At 42.4% G+C, this 19,474-nt stretch overlaps 2 protein-coding genes across 4 annotated transcripts in view; one reads left to right on the top strand and one right to left on the bottom strand.

Annotated features, from left to right (window-relative positions):
• Positions 1-1,004: 1,004 nt before the first annotated feature.
• On the bottom strand, positions 1,005-14,151 carry LOC106560874 (malonyl-CoA decarboxylase, mitochondrial). The gene is made up of 5 exons (XM_014124260.3): positions 13,500-14,151; positions 7,739-7,851; positions 7,494-7,650; positions 7,169-7,321; positions 1,005-4,802 (listed from the first exon to the last, which is right to left on the bottom strand). Exons 1-5 carry the CDS (start codon positions 14,049-14,051, stop codon positions 4,260-4,262), a joined length of 1,518 nt encoding a protein of 505 aa, XP_013979735.1. The 5' UTR covers positions 14,052-14,151; the 3' UTR covers positions 1,005-4,259.
• zgc:173742 (DNA topoisomerase 1) overlaps positions 13,471-19,474 on the top strand; it is a 35,432-nt gene continuing 29,428 nt past the window's right edge. The window contains exons 1-3 of one of the 3 annotated variants that reach the window (XM_014124258.3): positions 13,471-13,555; positions 15,367-15,495; positions 16,242-16,317. In XM_014124258.3, the coding sequence (XP_013979733.2) occupies positions 15,380-15,495; positions 16,242-16,317 (192 nt within the window). In that variant the 5' untranslated portion in view covers positions 13,471-13,555; positions 15,367-15,379. Of the gene's footprint in view, positions 13,556-14,166; positions 14,387-14,838; positions 15,033-15,366; positions 15,496-16,241; positions 16,318-19,474 lie in introns of those variants that run through there. The other 2 variants (XM_045688172.2, XM_014124257.3) reach the window with 2 other exon arrangements.

Genomic DNA, 19,474 nt, shown 5'->3' with positions numbered 1-19,474 from the left:
ATGACTTACCAGTGCTATGAATTAGACGGGCCATCCGCTTGACATTAGACTGGACCAGGCTGTATTAATATGTTCAGCTCATTCTCCTTTTCACTATATTTCATGTTAGACACTCAATATTCATATCAAGAGCAGGAACATGAGGGTGATGTATGCGCTGTCCAAATGTGCTGTGATATGGGAAAAGAACCTTGTAGCTTGTGTACCTTGCCAAACTGTAATGGCATATTCCAGCCATTACAAATGGTGTAAAGTGGCTACTAATCAATTCTGTCTGTAATTGCTTATTAACAAATGGGCCCTTAAATGTTAATGTGCATTTGGCAGGAGACTGGAGGCGTGTTGATTAGAATGCTGTGACATATCTCCAGGTCGTCAGTGTGGCCAGCACACATTTGCATCTTTGTGCCAACACATTTACCTTGTACGACTCAGTTTGCATTTTCTTTGGAAAAATTACACAGTATCAAAAGGAAAGCCTTACACCCTAATATTGATGAAAACACAAGCTGTATGTTTCCATTCCATACAGGTTTACCATAGCGGTCATAGTCAGTAATCATCCTTTGAGTGCTGTTAAAGAAAGCTGTGTGTGTGTGTGTGTGTGTGTGTGTGTGTGTGTGTGTGTGTGTGTGTGTGTGTGTGTGTGTGTGTGTGTGTGTGTGTGTGTGTGTGTTGAAGCAGCAGCAAATAGTGTGTGCCAAATTAGATGGATTCTGAATAGAGAGTGAGATGTCTACAGGACTTCAATACGAATGTAATGCTGTGACTGACAGGTCTAGTAATTCTTTGAGAGGTACCTAGAATAAATCAGCTTTTCTACGGGATTCAAAAATGCTTCTAAGATGATCCCCTCTCGTGCAGTGCTCTATTCAAATTGAATTTATCAGCCTATAATGATGGCAATAACATGCCCATGCTCTCATTCACACATTGCATACACACACACACACACTCACACACTCACACACACACACATATATATATATACCCTTCACACAAAATTTACATTAACGCAACTGACAGGTTTATTCACACATCAAATCAATTCAAGCACATGTACATGCTCTGTAGCTCTTTTCCCTTGTCTGACAATGAAGGACATAAAATGGAAATGCAATGTTGTGATATCTCTGTTGTCTCAGTGCTCCAGTTCTTTGACAACTTTTCCAGTTCTTGAGTTCAATGTCATTCAAGAATAAACACCACAGAAATCCATCCATCTATGTTGTAGAATTGATAGAACAGTGAATATTTTCTTTGCTTAGTGGAAAGGTAGGGATATGTCATTGTTTCCATTCAAAATCTCATCCATGGTTGTGGAAGGGTGTGACAGCGTTGGACTTTGCACTGGAGCATCAGCAGGTGTCCACCCTCCCTGTTTGTCTCACGAGAGGAATGCTTTCTCAGGGGCATCCTATAAACAGTGTCCTTTTATGCTCTCTGATTTCCTTCCCGCCTTTACAGTGAATACTATAAATCTATCCATTTATTTTAACTTTATTTCTCACTTCATTAGTTTCTGGGACACTGTGTGGCTGGCTCGGAAAAAAAGTTTGGCTCCTTTGAGAGATAAAATGTAATTTCACAGTCAACTTTCTATGATATAGTCTTTCAAAACAATAGAGTGGGGGCAGATATGAGTCCCACTTGGTTCAGTGCTTTGGTGTAGCAGTACATCAGATAAGTGTCTCTAGGGGGGAGTGAGTGGTGGCAGGTAGCAAACATTTCCAAACACCCTCTGCAGTGACTATGGTGTCAGCCATGGCGACTGAACACATTTTGGTATGAAATATGACTTAGCCTTTTGCAGAAAAGAACCAATTCTACATATACTGTAAATTAAATTCAAAATGTTAAATCTCTTGTGAGCACAGCTCATTAAAGAATAGCCTGATTGATCATCAGTAATTCAATCAAATTAATCAAATGTATTTCTAAAGCCCTTTTTATATCAGCCGATGTCACAAAGTGCTGTACAGAAACCCAGCCTAAAACCCCAAACAGCAAGCAATGCAGATGTAGAAGCATTATTCATTAACTGATTAGTAGAGATTGTAGGATGACAATCAGGGTTCGAGACAATAATATGGTACTGTATTGCTGTACATAATTCTATACAATGTGGGTGTCTGTTCTCTTTTTTGCCTGCCCGGCTCTGCACGATCACACACACACACACACACACACACACACACACACACACACACGCCTCTTTGCAGCTAAACAGATCAGCCAAATGATCAAAACATGGTTTATTCCAGTAGCTCTGCAGCCTATTTGCTGTGCTGCAGCATCACACACAATGTCAAGTAGAAACATGGCACGGCCTGATATAGTGGCTTGCGAAAGTACTGACCCCCCTTGGCATTTTTCCTATTATGTTGCCTTACAACCTGGAATTAAAAATGATTTTGGGGGGGGGGGTTGTATCATTTGATTTACACAATATGCTTACCACTTTGAAGATGCAAAATATTTTTTTATTGTAAAACCAACAAATAAGACAAAAAAACTGAACTTGAGCGTGCATAACTATTCACCCCCCCAAAGTCAATACTTTGTAGAAACACCTTTTGCAGCAATTACATCTGCAAGTCTCTTGGGGTATGTCTCTATAAACTTGGCACATTTAGCCACTGGGATTTTTGCCCATTCTTCAAGGCAAAACTGCTCCAGCTCCTTGTAGTTGAATGGGTTCCGCTGGTGTACAGCAATCTTTAAGTCATACCACAAATTCTCAATTGGATTGAGGTCTGGGCTTTGACTAGGCCATTCCAAGACATTTTAAATGTTAACCCTTTAACCACTCGAGTGTTGCTTTAGCAGTATGCTTAGGGTCATTGTCCTGCTGGAAGGTGAACCTCCGTCCCAGTCTCAAATCTCTGGAAGACTGAAACAGGTTTCCCTCAACAATTTCCCTGTATTTAGCGTCATCCATCATTCCTTCAATTCTGACCAGTTTCCCAGTCCCTGTTGATGGAAAAACATCCCCACGGCATGATGCTGCCACCACCATGCTTCACTGTTGGGATGGTGTTCTCGGGGTGATGAGAGGTGTTGTGATTGCGCCAGACATAGCATTTTCCTTGATGGCCAAAAAGCTAAATTTTAGTCTCATCTGACCAGAGTACCTTCTTCCATATGCTTGGGGAGTCTCCCACATTCCTTTTTCCGAATACCAAACGTGTTTCCTTATTTTTTTCTTTAAGCAATGGCTTTTTTTCTGGCCACTCTTCCGTAAAGCTCAGCTCTGTGGAGTGTACGGCTTAAAGTGGTCCTATGGACAGATACTCCAATGTCCACTGTGGAGCTTTGCAGCTCCTTCAGGGTAATCTTTGATCTCTTTGTTGCCTCTCTGATTAATGCCCTCCTTGCCTGGTCCGTGAGTTTTGGTGGGTGGCCCTCTCTTGGCAGGTTTGTTGTTATTCCATATTCTTTCCATTTTTTGCTACGTTCAAAGTTTCTGATATTTTTTTATAACCCAACCCGGTCTGTACTGCTCCACAACTTTGTCCCTGACCTGTTTGGAGAGCTCCTTAGTCTTCATGGTGCCGCTTGCTTGGTGGTGCCCCTTGCTTAGTGGTGTTGCAGACTCTGGGGCCTTTCAGAACAGGTGTATATATACTGAGATCACTTGACAGATCATGTGATATTTAGATTGCACACAGGTGGACTTTATTTAACTAATTATGTGACTTCTGAAGGTAATTGGTTGCACCAGATCTTATTTAGGGGCTTCATAGCAAAGGGGGTGAATACATATGGACGCACCACTTTTCAAATTTGTTATTTTTTTAAAGTAGTTATTTTTTTTATTTCACTTCACCTATTTGGACTATTTTGTGTATGTTCATTACATGAAATCCAAATAAAAATCCATTTAAATTACAAGTTGTAATGCAACAGAATTGGAAAAATGCCAAGGGGGATGAATACTTTTGCAAGGCACTGTAAATGTCTCTCGCTTCATTAGCTGCAGTCTCTCACACCATAAAACACCGGGAGTCTATCGGAGATGATAACACAACATACCCACCCCAGGAAGGAAGGGAGAGGAAAATCCATGCGCTACATGGGCTAGATTGCAAAAAGAAAATAACAAAATAAATGAATATCATTCCACAAATTGTCTCTATGTTTTTCAACGTGTTTTGTTTTGGCACATTAGATCAGAGCCGTAAAGTCAGCCAGTCCTGGACCTAGAGGCATCTTTGATACTAAGTGTGTGTGTGGGTGTACATGTGTGTCCATGGAGCTCAAAGTTTGCTGTTCTTCTGAAACTGTGAGACCAAGCCCAGCACCTGCTCTGTAACTGTGATGACTTTATTGTGCATGTAGGCAGCGCTGTTGGACGTGGTCTCCTGCAGGAAGTATCTGTAGTTCACCATGATGCCACAGGAGTTGGCCACTCCCCGGGGGCTGGTGTCTGCATGCCAGTTCAGCCTCCACATGGCGGCACCGTTCTGCAGGTGGAAGTTGGCCACAGGGTTCAGGGTATAGCCGCGCCGCTTCTCTCCGTAGAGGTACCAGGCACAGAGGCGCATCAGGACGGGCTCCAGGACGTGGACCAGGCGTTCAGAGCGGGTCCACTCGCCAGTGCTGATCAGTTTACGCAGGGCATCCAGGGCGTTGGTATCGGGGGCTGTGTTTGTGATATCTGCCACCTCCCTCCACTCACGGTCAGTTAGCAGCTCCATGCGGCCCTCCTTCCGGTGCTGGCTGAGCAGGCCCTGTAACCAGGAGGAGAAGCCCGGGATGGGAGACAGGCTGGAGAACTGGGACATGTGGGGGAACTCACTCTGCAAAAAGATAGACAGAGAGGATAGACAGCCTCAGTCTAAAACAACTTTGTCTACACCAGTTAATGAATAATACCAAAGAGGTATTACAGAGAGAAAAGTACATGAAAAAGGTATGAAAAAGTAACATTAAGGAAAGGGTTAGATAATATATGTTCAATAATAAATTGTCATCCTGTCAAATTTACATTTTCTGGACCTGTCCAAGGGAATGCACTTTCCAAACACTTGATAATGAACCCAGTATGTAATACCCCAGTGTCTCTTGGAGGAGCTGAACTCATTGAACTACCAATCAGATACAAACGGCTTTGTTTCCCACTGCAACACACAGCAACAGCACCAATCGACTCCATCTCCACATATATGCCATTGGGATTGATAGAGATGGATGACCCCCTCATTCTCTTTCTCTACCCTGCCCTCCCTTTCTCCCTCACTTTTAATACCTTCCAAGCTCTTGACTCTGGTCCCTAGTGCCTCTCTGCCATCATCATACACTGCCTGCCTGCCGCCTAGGTTGCACTCTCTCCCCCTTTTCTTTCACCTCTTCACAAGTTTTCTTTCTTGCCCTCTCTCGCTTCTATTACCTGCCCTCTCTCCCCCTCTCATGTTGGATCTTTCTTGTCTAGGCTGATAAGGTACAGAGCTGTGTGGTGTGTTGATTCACAGGAGGCAGCAGAGGAGGCAAAGTGTGTCAGACAACCCCTGGAGGCAGATGTTGGAGTGAGCCTTTCCTTCTACCTCTCCCTCTCTCTCCCTCTTTCTCATTCAATTCCTCTGTACTTCCATCACACGAGTCAGTGGATCTGAGGATAGCCATGTCAAGAGGTCACTTTCTATTCATCAGTTCAATTTACTGTAAAGCCTTGGTCAGCAGGCTTAGAGCAGGCATGCAATCCACAGAGAAATAAGTACAGGCCAAATGATAGGGAGACAGAAAAGGCCCTAGAGAGTAATGCTGAAAGACAACGGGATCCTCCTCCCTACTTCCTCAACCACACTGTGACCTTCTCTTTCCCTCCCCATCATCCATCCATTGTAGTGGTCCCTCAGTGGCTGTAGAGCTGTTCTATTGCCCTTAATATGGGGCATAACACTGCAATGGCACTGCACACAGTCACAATGTCATCTTTCTTTTGTTTTTTGTCCTACTGATATGAGGGGTTATCAGCATGACCTCGGGATAAAGCCAGAACTCATTGGTCACAAGAAAAGGCTTGGTAAAACAAAATTACGTTTCTGCTTTAATTCAATATCTGTAGAGTTCAGATGGAATCGGCAAAGTTCAAGCCCTACAAAACAATGTACATCCCTAGAACTTCATAGATCGATTCACCAATGTCAAGAGCTCAGATTGAACAATGGAGAGGCTAGAATACTTAGTTCAGGACTAATGTTATTGAATGTAAACAAGGCTACTGTACATTTCAACAAGACACACACAACCTACTCTTATTCTACAAGTCTATACTATGCCAGACTAACAACTACACTCACAGAAAAAATCTCTTCAAAAACAGAGTCCATATTTACTATAAATAAAGATTCCAATAAATAAAGGCTTTCATAATCATTTGCTTTGCATGTCATTATAGCAGGACATAACCATTTCAACCTTTCAGACAAGCCTCCCAGCTATGTAAATCCATCAAGTTGAGTGGATCTTGTTATTCCATTCAATGTTCCAATCATTTAATAACAGCTATAGCTGGAGCACCGTGACATGGAGTGGCTTCCTCTCCTCTCAACATGATTAGGTCTGACAGCTGAAATGTCAATATTCCTCTCTCCATCTTGGCTGAAATGTGGAGAAGGGCATTCAATCCTACCGCAATCCCCTCTTTACCCACAAGCACACACCTAACATGCAGGTGGAAATACAGGATTGTGTGAGTATTTAGTTTAATTCAGCTTGTCTAGGTTAAAAAGAGCATGTCTAAGTTAAAAAGAGCATGTCTAGGTTATATTACAAGAAATGTTTATCTTATCATAATTACCACTCTTCCCACACTGAAATAGCCTCCAGCTTATGTTGAACTACTGTTGTGATTGACTGCCATCTGTTTATTGGCCATGGCCAGAAGTGCTTGGGGTGTCGTGAGTGGTTGTGGTTCTAAGAACTTGGTGGAAGTCTGGAGAGAATGGAATTCATCAGGTGACACTGAAGCGAGTGACTAACAGAGTGTAAAAAACTCTGACCATGGAGATGGCTAATAAATAACGTATTATGACGCAGGGGAGCAGCTGATTGACTCAGGAGACATTCCACAGTGTTCAGATGTGGGGGCCCATGAGAGGGGCAGTCCGACTTTGCCTGTCATTCTGCTCATAGAAACAGTGGCGTGATGTCATTCTCCACCCACCTGCAGCTCCCGCACCACTCTCTTGATAAGAACGTTCCCCAGCTCCACCCCCTGCAGGCCAGCCTGGGTGGAGGAAATGGAGTAGAACACTGCTGTATTGACCTTGTTCACATCCTCCTCCAAGTCCAGGGTAGCCAACTCTCTCACGATACTCTATGGGACAGGAGAAACAACATTGTTGGAGTCAGACGTACAGTCTATTATCAAATTGTGATCTCCAGTACTATAAAGAGGAATGAATCTACATAATAGCTAAACCAACGTCTCAATTTCTGCATTCTCTCTCGTATTCAATAAACCAGGTATTCCATATAAAACCTCTCACCTGTATGTTATCAGAGATGTCCTCTGTGAGTGCCACATGCAGGACGACCAGTGGTTCCCCTGGCATGGCAGCGTGAGTGAAGGCATAGCAGCGACGGTACGGCCCCACCCTACGTTTTATATCGGTCCAGTTCCTCACAGGGTGGACAGCCTCGTACCTGCCAGGACATACACAGTCAGACATGGGTTTACTGTAGAGCGATAAGTGTGTGTGTGTGTGTGTGTGTGACTACAGGGGCTTCTTACTGGCTGATCTTCTGCAGTATCTCGCAGGGGGACTGCCAGGTGATCCTCTCCAGACGTAGGAGACCCACAGAGAACCACTCCGACAGCAGACTCTTCAGAGTGCCATTCAGGTCCTGCAACATCAGAACACAGAGGTAAAGCTCCTGTGTGCTCTGGCCAGTTAGTCATGAGAGAGACTAATCCGAACCAAATACAGGATGTAGCTGCTACAGTATGGCTGTCACAAACAACCTATTTCTATTTACCTATTAACAAAAACCTTTGCTTACTGATTAAAGTGATCATTTAAAGCATATTAGTGCCTCAGAGCCTCACACTCCCAGCACCTAATGCCATCCAAATGGTTTTAGCACACTGAAAACAAGCTGCCATAGTGCTTACAGGTGTTATTTTTTTCTCAATCTGTAACTAGTGTCAGCTTAATAACACTGTGAACAACTCAATCAGCTCACTTAAGTATAATTCATGACGGAGTGTCATCACACTATCTAGTGACTGACAGCAGCGTTAATAACATTCAGCCTAGCTTCCCTCACAGGCTGGTATCAAAGGCATGGCTGTCACATAATCCTGTAGTTCCATGATCACCTACAAGGCCTACTTTTTGTAGGGATATGTCCTCCGGGGCATTTGTTTGTTTTCATTATATCTGTTGGTAGTGACGATGGCACAGGTGGATCTGGAGCCTACGGTACTGTATATGGGGAGACATAGGCCTCGCACTTCAATAAACACATTGCCATATGAGCAGGGTATTGTCCTCCTCCAAGGACCTGACTTCATTATAGCAGACAAAGGCTCTCTCAACAAACAAACAGTACACACATACAAATACATACCATTATACCTGCATAAACTCACACTGAGTTAAGGCTAGACGTACTCTATTCTGTCCATCTACAGCAGCACCTGGCAAGTCAACAGCCAAACACTGTACCTGACAATAATAATGTGCACTAACATAGCCCCCCAAAAAATAAACATTGATAACTATTGGGCCTAAATAGTTTATGCCTATCCCTTCCAAAGCAGCTGAAAGTGCTTGTGAATTCTACACTTAGCAAAAGCAAATGACAAAACTTTGAATTCTGCACCAAACATGAATTATACTGAAAAAAAATAGAAATTATTTTACTGAGTTACAGTTCATATAAGGAAGTCAGTCAATTGAAATTAATTAATATGGGCTCCCGAATGGCGCAGCAGTCCAAGGCTCTGCATCGCAGTGCAAGAGGCGTCCCTACAGTCCCTGGTTTGATTCCAGGCTGTATCACGTCCGGCCGTGATTGGGAGTCCCATAGGACGGTGAACAGTTGGCCCAGTGTCGTCCGGGTTTGGCTGAGGTAGGCCATCACTTTAAATAAGAATTTGTTTTTAACTGACTTTCCTAGTTAAATAAAGGTTGAATTAAAAAATTATAATATTGGCCCTAACCTATGGATTTCACATGACTGGGTAGGGGTGCAGCCATGAGTGGGCCTGGGAGGGTATAGGCCCACCCACTGGGGAGCCAGGCCCAGCCAATCAAAACGAGTTTTTCCCCACAAAAGGGCTTTATTACAGACAGAAATACTCATCAGCTGTCGAGGTGGCAGGTCTCAGACAGTCCCGCAGGTGAAAAGGCGGATGTGGAGGTCATGGGCTGGAGTGGTTACACATACAGTAGTCTGCGGTTGTGAGGTCGGTTGGACGTACTGCCAAATTCTCTAAAATTATGTTGGAGGTGGCTTTTGGTAGAGAAATGAACATTTCATTATCTGGCAACAGCGCTGGTGGCCATTGCTCCCTCAAAACTTGAGACATCTGTGGAATTGTGACATAACTGCACATTTTAGAGTGACCTTTTATTGTCCCCAACAGGTGCACCTGTTTAATGATCATGCAGTTTAATCAGCTCCTTGATATGCCACACCTGTCAGGTGGATGGATTATTTTGGCAAAGGAGAAATGCTCGCAACAGTGATGTAATCAAATTTGTGCACAAAATTTGAGAGAAAAAAGCTTTTTGTGCATTTGAACAATTTCTGGGATCTTTTATTTCAGCTCATGAAACATGAGACCAACACTTTACACGTTGCATTTTTGTTTGTGTTTTTACGGACAGAGTATATTTTACATTAGTTATCTTGTATTTTGATTATTTTTGAAATTTTTTGTCCCATCCATATTTCCTTATCTAGCTGAATTTCACACTGGAAATACACTCAACTGAATTATTCCCCTGCTCTATGTTCGCTACATACTGTACCTCATTGCGGAGAAGAAATTAACATCCATGGGCGTAGCATAGCTTTTGGCCGGAGTTAGGATTTGGGGTAGCCAGGCAACCACATAACCCCCAGGGTCAAAAACTTATCCAAAACAGCACATTTTAAAAGTGTGTCGGTGTGTGTGTTTGATGACTCACACAAGAAAAAGCCAAACTTAGAATCTGATAACAGGAGCAAATAAATAATTCTGAGATTGATGTTGAACCCTGAAAAAGCTTTAAGATATTATGCTATGTCAACACATACAACCGTAGCTGCCGCCTTGCCTCTGGGTTAAAGAAGCTCCCAATTCTTAGTCACACAAAAGAACAGCAAAACTCAGGGAGAAATATGTATTTCATTGACCTTGCGGCAGATGAAAACCTTTGAAATGGAAGAGTCGAAATAGTCAGGTTTAGTGACATGGAAGTAGAAGGGAGAGCAAGAGAAGAGGCTGAGGAATCAAAGACCTTGAAATTAAACTGGCCTGAATGGCTGTGACAATAATGTGAGCCTTTGAAAAAATGCTTGAGAGATTCTAATCCTTGAGAGAAAATTTAATTTTTTTCATTGGCGCTGTACCAGTAAAATTTGAAAATTTGTGTTACAGTATATGCCGTTGAGGACATTGATTTGGAATTTGCACCGTTGTTACACAGTTGCTAGTATTGCATGCACAAAGAGAACCATAAGGAAACTGTGATGCATATGAAACAGGAACCAAACCCAAAGTTATTCAGTTGTGCAGTCAAAGTTTCCAAGGTGCAACAGGACAGCTTCCCAGCCCCTACTACACTATGTGCCTTTTGCTCCAGTAGGCCTAGATGACATGTGACAGACTTAGGCTAAAATTGCCTCTGATAAACCACAACCAATATACTTGTCAAATGTAAGGGGCCACTAAACTGAAGTCACAGCAGAAGTAAATGATGAAGCCCAGTTATTTTCCTAATCTCTCACCTCCCAGGTTATTCTGTGCATAGGTAAAGAAGAATGAAAATAGTGAGAGAAAATACAAAATTGATAGACCAACAGCAGGAAACAAGTCTACTATAGAAATGTGAGACACTTCTAAACAACCTTGGTAATTGCAGTCTTGGCAATTCAGAACTTTTAAGGCCTATTTGATTCTGCTTGACTCGCTGTTTTAATTACTATCATGTTTATGAATACCTCTTTCTTTCCTCCCACAGACACATTGTAGGTGAGAGGCTCTTATTTTACTCTCACCTATTCCATTTTTAAACCCCAATTTTTCTTTCCCCAAAGTAAGGTAGACATTGTGTACAGTACAGCTGTTCTCGCCTACTGCATTGACAGTGCCACCTTTTTTAAAGGAACTCCTGTGGGTGAAATACTGTATGTCATATCTAGCATCATTCTCAAACACAGGTAAAGAGCTGATGCAGCAGAACATAAACAGATAAACAAATCCCTGTGTGAGCTAACTTATATGTAAAGAGGCCAAATAATAACTGCGGGAACATGCTGGTAAAATGAGACAAGCTGAGCAAGCATTTCCCAATTGATGACCAATTAGATTTTAAGCAATTTTCCCATTCAGTGCAAATTTCCTTTCACCTCCATGTCCTACATCATCCAAGATGGAGAAAATACAGAACCAATTTTATTTTTGAAATGTTTCCACTACTTGGAGTCCACCTGTGGTAAATTCAATTGATTGGACATGATTTGGAAAGTCACACCTGTCTATATAAGGTCCCTTAGTTGACTGTGCATGTCAGAGCAAAAACCACGCCATGAGCAATTTCTGCAGCATTGTTGGTCCACAAGAACCCAGTGGTCTCCATCATTCTTAAATGGAAGAGGTTTGGAACCACCAAGACTCTTCTTAGAGCTGGCCGCCAGGCCAAACTGAGCAATTGGGGGAGAAGGGACTTGGTCAGGGAGGTGACCAAGAACCCGATGGTCACTCTGACAGAGCTCCAGAGTTCAACCATTTCTGCAACACTCCACCAATCAGGCCTTTATGGTAGAGTGGCCAGAAGCCACTCCTCAGTAAAAGGCACATAACAGCCAACATGGAGTTTGCCAAAAGGCACCTAAAGACTCTCAGACCATGAAAAACAAGATTCTCTCGTCTGATGAAACCAAGTTTTAAACTCTTTGGCCTGAATGCCAAGCGTCATGTCTGGAAGAAACCTGGCACCATCCCTACGGTGAAGCAAGGTGGTGGCAGCATCATGCTGTGGGGATGATTTTCAGCGGCAGGGACTGGAATACTAGTCAAGATCGAGGCAAAGATGAACGGAGCAAAATATAGAGAGATCCTTGATGAAATCCTGCTCCAGTGCGCTCAGGACCTCAGTGCTGCTCGCACCAGTCTATCTCATGGTCAGAACCTGGTAATATCAGGATGTAGGATGGGGCATAAACCTAACAACTTCAATGACTAACTTCTCTGAACGGGGGACAAAGCATCACCAAATTCCATGAGAGTCCATTACATAGGATGAAGAAACAATACTCCGAGCCGCAGCTCCATACTATTTGTCAGACATAGAGAACTGATACTGTATACTGGTTGTTGGGGTGGGATAGGACTGGGTCTGGGAGGGTCCGTGGGTAGCTTTTGACAATTTATTTTGATTCCTCATGTCTTACTCATTGGTAGAAAAATGTTTGGCACAGATCAGATGATGGGTGCTATATTTATTAAATATTATATGAATCCTATAAATTAAAATGGCTTAAATTCTCAGATCAAATTATATTTCTAACTAAATAACGATGCAGGAATGCTAATCTTATCTGTTTCTAACTACAGAAACAATTTCAGAACAATCTGAGATGGTAGGTGTCATGGCTTGCTGAATGTCATGGAATGACCTTCATGACACTTTAAAAAAAATAAAACAACCCCATATGATTTTGAAATGCTTGGCTCAGTCACAGTTTCTTCACTAGGGCAAAAGTGATCAGAGATTAACTGCTCTAGCAGTGAGTTGAAATGGGACACCCATACCAATGTAGGTCAAAGGGGGCTTCCATGTCATACGTTGTCAACACCTTTATTTAGTATAGTACATTAGGCCTGCAACTGATTTGCCTTTGACACACAAGTTTTAAATGTGCTGTACCTACAGTATACATTGGTTACATTGTATAAGGCACCTACATCTGTTTTGTTTCTTGGCATTAAATATAGAAACATGTAATCTATTAGCTTGTTTGTAAACAAATCACGTGTTTTATGTTATTTTCCATTGGAAAAACTTCAATTTTCAATAACACTTATCTGGTTATGGCAGTAGAACTGGCTCCATTTAGTGAACATTAGTTTTTGAGCAGGTGCAGTCAGATAATTGTGTTAATCTTTATTGTTTATCTATTTCCCGAAAACTCCGAAGAAATAAAAAGTAGATTCCAAGTACTGAAATACATGTACTGTTGTGTAGAATTCCTGGCTGCACCTGTCAATTATTTCCAAAACGCGCTACGGGAATTGACATTAGCAGGCCACCATAGAATATTGTAAACAGTGGCTTTACCCGAATGTGAGGACTGTCACTTCCTTTAGATGAGATTATTTCAAGCAGATCGGCACGTAGGTCCACCAGGAACTTCACTCCCCCCTCAACCCTGCTTATGTGATTAAGCAACTGTTTATAGCGCGGAGTCAGACTGTATCGTAACCTGTCCTCTACTTGCAATATTGTAGCTAAGTCCCTTAACTGAGTGTCGAGCAGCTTGCCTGCTAGCTCTGAAACTCCTTTGTGGTCCACACCAAAATCGTGTGATAGCGTTGCTAGTAATTGTGACTTCTCTTCCTTTTCAAGGCTTCTGTAGAAATGCATAAATTCCACACTGTTCGATTCAGGTGCTGGCGGGGACTTCTCTCTCGTCTCGTATGTAGGTAACGGTACCACAACCCTCGTCAGTATGTCCTCCATGGATCTGACAGTACCAGGTGCCGAGGTAGACCGAGAACACACGCTTCGAAAGTCCAAGGCCTGGAGCCTTAAAGCCGTTACTAAAACACTTCGATGTCGCCAGCAACTCACACCACTGCGCAATGTAGAAATGATGGCCTGGGGTATCATCGCAATCTGTACATTCTCTCTTTCCAGTTGTAAATAATACCAGAACCACCCGTTGCGCAACCTGATCCTTTACGGTATCTTATTAAAGAGACAGTACAACAACTATCACGGCGAGCCTGAAGGAAATAACGCCAGTGTTTTTTGTTTTTCCCCAACCTGTTTTCCCAATGTCACTCTCCCCACCTCTAAATACCTGATTTAGTTTTTGAATCTACTTTTTTATTCCACGTGGTTGTGTGTATGGGAGAGCAATTATGTAACAAAAAGAGAGCTTGGATTGGAAATGAGTGAATAGGTAGTGAAACGAAAATCCCACTCAGCCAACCAAAAACTAGGTAAATGACCCAAAAATACTACTTTATTAAATAAATATTTAAATCCTCCATTAAAATAATCACTGAGCTTCAAGAGCAACTTTGTTTGCTGATATGATGATAGCTGCATTATTGAGGAAAGTGTTTACTTGCTATAACTGTGATATGTGGTTGTTTTCTGTAAAACGCTTGCTTACGCCAATCCAGTCGTCAGATCAGTTATAACCTACATCAAGGGAGAGGAAGCTACGACTCGGGAATAATGCGTAAGATTATTAGAATAGGGCCCGTCAGAAAGCAAATAGAAGTGCATATTTAAAATAGATAAAATTATACCATATTATTAATTTAACATATTTATTGCTGTGCTATGAGCGTCCTTGTTTACTTTATTATGTACTTTCATTCCTCAATATATTCCCCATAATTAACACATATTAGCTGCAGTAAGACGTATTCGCAGACAGAGAGCGTTGATCGCCAGCTAATTAATTTATTCGGCCAATCAGACTCAATAGCGTTGAACTTGGACTTCTAAAAATCTCGCGCTACTTTCTACAGACAGAGCGGAGATTTCAGCCATAAACCAAGACATAGCCAGCCAGTTAATTAGCCATTCGTAGCAAAAGTAATCAGTCAAGGCCAAATTTAGCGCACAGGAGAAGTGGTAAGCATGTGGAACTAACTGATCATTGAATTCTCCAGCTAACCACACACCGCTAGCTACCGTAGCTAAGCAAATATGGTTTAGTATAATACAGCAGTATGTATGCTAACCCATGTGACCGGGATATTTTGCTCGGGCTAGCAACCCATAGCATCATCACACAATATATTTTGCTGTTCAGAGCTAATCACGTGAAATTTAGAAAATGCACGTATGTAGTTTGTAATTTTTACTGCACTTCCATGCTCGTCAGGTTAGCGCTGCCATCTGAGTTAACAAACCATTCTGTACCAAGCAAATCATTCTGCTAGCTAATGAACGGTCTGTATTACAGTGCTCTGTAGGAGATGGGCGGAGAGAAGAATGTTGGCCAAGCCAAAGGAGGGAAGGCCAAAGCGAAGACACCCAGACAGAGGCTGAGTGATAAGGAAGGAGGCTCGGGTGGAGACGCACGTAGGAAAAGGTGAATCCAGACAGTGACCTACAATATCCTATATTATGTGCAATATCAATCTCAGTAACAAATCACCATACGCATCCATGAATTTGTCTTCCTCACTATCTCTAAGACCCAAGTAGTACATATTGCCCTAGCTAGGCCTAATCTGAAACATATGTTCACTGCAGCATTTGCTTTTTTCTTTGTTGTATATCTCATTATGTAAAGATGGTGTTTGCATGTAGGTAGTCAGTACCTTTTCCCACGCACTGCATCCTAACTTTCTTCATGGCTTCCATACTTCTGAATTACAGTTAACTGAAACAACAGTCAACATCTTCCCATTATTAGACACATCACAGCTCTGTGGTGTCGACACACAGAATGTTGCAAAAACATTGAGAGAAATTAAGTCTCCAAACAAGCCAGCAATTGTAAATCTAGAAACACGCTACAATGTGTGTGGGCGCCTGCTTTCATTACCCAGAGTAGGGTACTCCATCTTTATATGAATACATTAATTCTCCTTGATATTGGATGCGTTATATGAGCAAACAAATGAATCCAGAGTCATCTGTCACTGGCATGTGTAATTAATGGGATGAAAGAGAAGAATAGACACCTGTAAGCATGACTGGCAGCAGCCTTCTGTGACAGTCCCTGATGACATTTCATGGCAGACTAGAGTTAAGTTGGAGGTACCAACTCGGGGAGAGAAATATGACAATCTCTATTTTTCTCCCTGTCTCTCTGTTATGATGGTCTGACAGTACAAAGCCCAACAAGGAAAGAACTGAAGCCACAGCAAAGTCTCAGCGGGCGGAAAAAGTAAAAGTCCAGAAAAAGGCAAGTAACTTTTTCTTAAATCATAGTGTTCGTAGTAGCCTAATTGTTATGGCAGTAGTGCTATCAACAGGAGCAGCTATAGTAGGAGCAACAGCAAGTAGGCCTAAATCACCACCGCTACAGCTTATGTGACTTACATTTTACTACTGGATAGTTTTTCCTGAGGAATTTGACCCCAGGTTACATCTTCCCAGCCTGTGCTGCCAGCGTGTCCCTGTGTGAACCCCATGATAGTTGATTCCAGAAGCTCCCCAAACCAGCTAGATAGAAATGGATTTCCTGATACTGTACTTGGACTGGTGCCCAAGGTCCATTACCCTCACACTGAATCTCTCAACGTAGGGGTTTTCTCATACAGTGCCTTCGGAAAGTATTCAGACCCCTTGACTTTTTCCACGTTTTTTTAGGTTACAGCCTTATTCTAAAATTGATTAAATATTCTTTTTTTCTCATCAATCTACACACAATACCCCATACAGACAAAGCAAAAAACAGGTTTAAAATTTTTTAGCATATTTATTAAAAATAAAGAAAAACATACCTTATTTACATAAGTATTCAGACCCTTTGCTATGAGACTCGAATTTGAGCTCAGGTGCATTCTGTTTCCATTGATCATCCTTGAGATCTTTCTACAAGTTGAATGAAGTCCACCTGTGGTAAATTCAAATTGATTGGACATGATTTGGAAAGGCACACACCTTTCTATATTAGGTCCCACAGTTGACAGTGTATGTCAGAGTAAAAACCAAGCCATGAGGTCAAAGGAATTGTCCGTAGAGCTCAGAGACAGGATTGTGTCGAGGCACCGATCTGGGGAAGGGTACCAAAAAGTGTCTGCCGCATTGAAGGTCCCCAAGAACACAGTGGCCTCCATCATTCTTAAATGGAAGAAGTTTGGAATCACCAAGACTCTTCCTAGAGCTGGCCGCCCAGCCAAACTGAGCAATCGGGGGAGAAGCGCCTTGGTTAAGGAGGTGACCAGAGTTACTCTGTGGAGATGGGAGAACGTTCCAGAAGGACAACCATCTCTGCAGCACTCCACCAATCACGCCTTTATGGTAGTGGCCAGACAGAAGCCACTCCTCAGTAAAAGGCACATGACAGCCCTCTTGGAGTTTGCAAAAAGGCACCTAAAGGACTCTGACCATGAGAAACAAGATTCTCTGGTCTGATGAAACCAAGATTGAACTCTTTGGCCTGAATGCCAAGTCTCACATCTGGATGAAACCTGGTGAAGCATGGCATTGGCAGCATTGTGCTTTGGGGATGTTTTACAGCTGCAGGGACTGGTAGACTAGTCAGGATCAAGGGAAAGATGAACGGAGCAAAGTAGAGAGATCTGTGATGAACACCCCAGTCTGAGGTCCTGAGCAGGTTAAGGTTCACCTTCCAACAGGACAACGACCCTAAACACACAGCCAAGACAATGCAGGAGTGGCTTCGGGACAAGTCTCTGAATGTCATTGAGTGGCCCAGCCAGAGCCCAGACCGGAATCCAATCGAAAATCTCTGGAAAGACCTGAAGATGGCTGTGCAGCGATGCTCCCCATCCATCCTGACAGAGCTTGAGGAACTGCAGAGAAGAATGTGAAAAACTCACCAAATACAGCTATGCCAAGCTTGTAGCGTCATACCCAAGAAGACTCGAGGCTGTAATCGATGCCGACGGTGCTTCAACAAAGTACTGAGTAAAGGGTCTGAATACTTACGTAAATGTGATGTTTCAGTTTTATTTTATATGTTTGCAAAAATGTCTAAACCTGTTTTTGCTTTGTCAATATGGGGTATTGTGTGTAGATTGATGACGGAATAAAAACAATTTAATCAATTTTAGAATTAGACTGTAATGTGGAAAAAGTCAAGGGGTCTGAATACTTTCCGAATGCACTGTACATACTACGATTTATTTTTGATTGAATTGCAACGTTATTCACAGGTCCTTTGTAGCCCTATGTTACTTGATGTGTTAATTTACTTAGTAAATTATTTTGTCCATTATATAGCTTAATTCTGTATTAGGTCAAAATACCACTTTCAGTACCGCTTTGTCCAATATGAGTATTTTTATATATAAAAAATCAGGGGAGAAAGGCTCATAATAATGGCCAGAACAGAGTGAGTTTGGTGTATTTGATACCATTCCGCTCCAGTCATTACCACGAACCCGTTCTCCCCAATTGTTGTCCACACCTACTCATTCAAGGGTTTGTCCTTAGTTTTACTATTTTCTTCATTGTAGAATAATACTGAAGTCATTAAAATCATGAAATAATACATGGAATCATGTAGTAACCAAAAAAGTGTTAAACAAAAAAAACATATTTGATATTCTTCAAAGTAGCCACCCTTTTGCCTTGACAGCTTTGCACACTATTGGCATTCTCTCAACCAGCTTCATGAGGAATGCTTTTCTAACCGTCTTGAAGGAATTCCCACATGCTGTGCACTTGTTGGCTGCTTTTCCTTCATTCTGCAGTCCAACTCATCCCAAACCATCTCAATTGGGTTGAGGTCGGGTCATCTGATGCAGCACTCAATCACTCTCCTGGTCAAATAGCCCTTACACAGCCTGGAGGTGTGTTTTGGGTCTTTGACCTGTGGAAAAACAAATGATAGTCCCACTGAGCTCAAACCAGATGGGATGGCATATCGCTGCAGAATGCTGTGGTAGCCATGCTGATTAAGTGTGGCTTGAATTCTAAATAAATCACTGACAGTGTCACCAGCAAAGCACCATCACACCACCACCTTCATTTTTCACAGTGGGAACCACATATGCGGAGATCATCCACTCACCTACTCTGCGTCTCACACAGACACGGCTGTTGGAACCAAACATCTCAAATTTTGACTTATCAGACCAAAGGACAGATTTCCACCGGTCTGTCTGTTGCTCGTGTCTCTTGGTTTCTTTGCAGAAATTCGACCACGAAGGCCTGATCCACACAGTCTCTTTTGAACAGTTCATGTTGAGATGTGTCTGTTACTTGAACTCTGTGAAGCATGTATCTGGGGTGCAGTTAACTCTAATGAACTTATCCTCTGCAGCAGAGGTAACTCTGGGTCTTCCTTTCCTGTGGCGGTCCTCATGAGAGCCAGTTTCATCATAGCGCTTGGTTTTTGCAACTGCATTGAACAAACTTTCAAAGTTCTT

This window comes from Salmo salar, chromosome 10 (genome assembly GCF_965601325.2).
Source record: "Salmo salar chromosome 10, fSalSal1, whole genome shotgun sequence".
Classification (NCBI taxonomy): Eukaryota; Metazoa; Chordata; class Actinopteri; order Salmoniformes; family Salmonidae; genus Salmo; species Salmo salar.
This window is presented reverse-complemented; position numbering and strand designations above follow the sequence as displayed.

Coding starts and splice junctions, on each gene's coding strand:
- LOC106560874 (XM_014124260.3), bottom strand. CDS start 14,051: ATGATACCCCAGGCCATCATTTCTACATTGCGCAGTGGTGTGAGTTGC. Junction 7,852..13,499: donor GTGACAGTCCTCACATTCGG/GTAAAGCCACTG, acceptor CTGATGTTGCAG/GACCTGAATGGCACTCTGAA. Junction 7,651..7,738: donor ATACTGCAGAAGATCAGCCA/GTAAGAAGCCCC, acceptor ATGTCCTGGCAG/GTACGAGGCTGTCCACCCTG.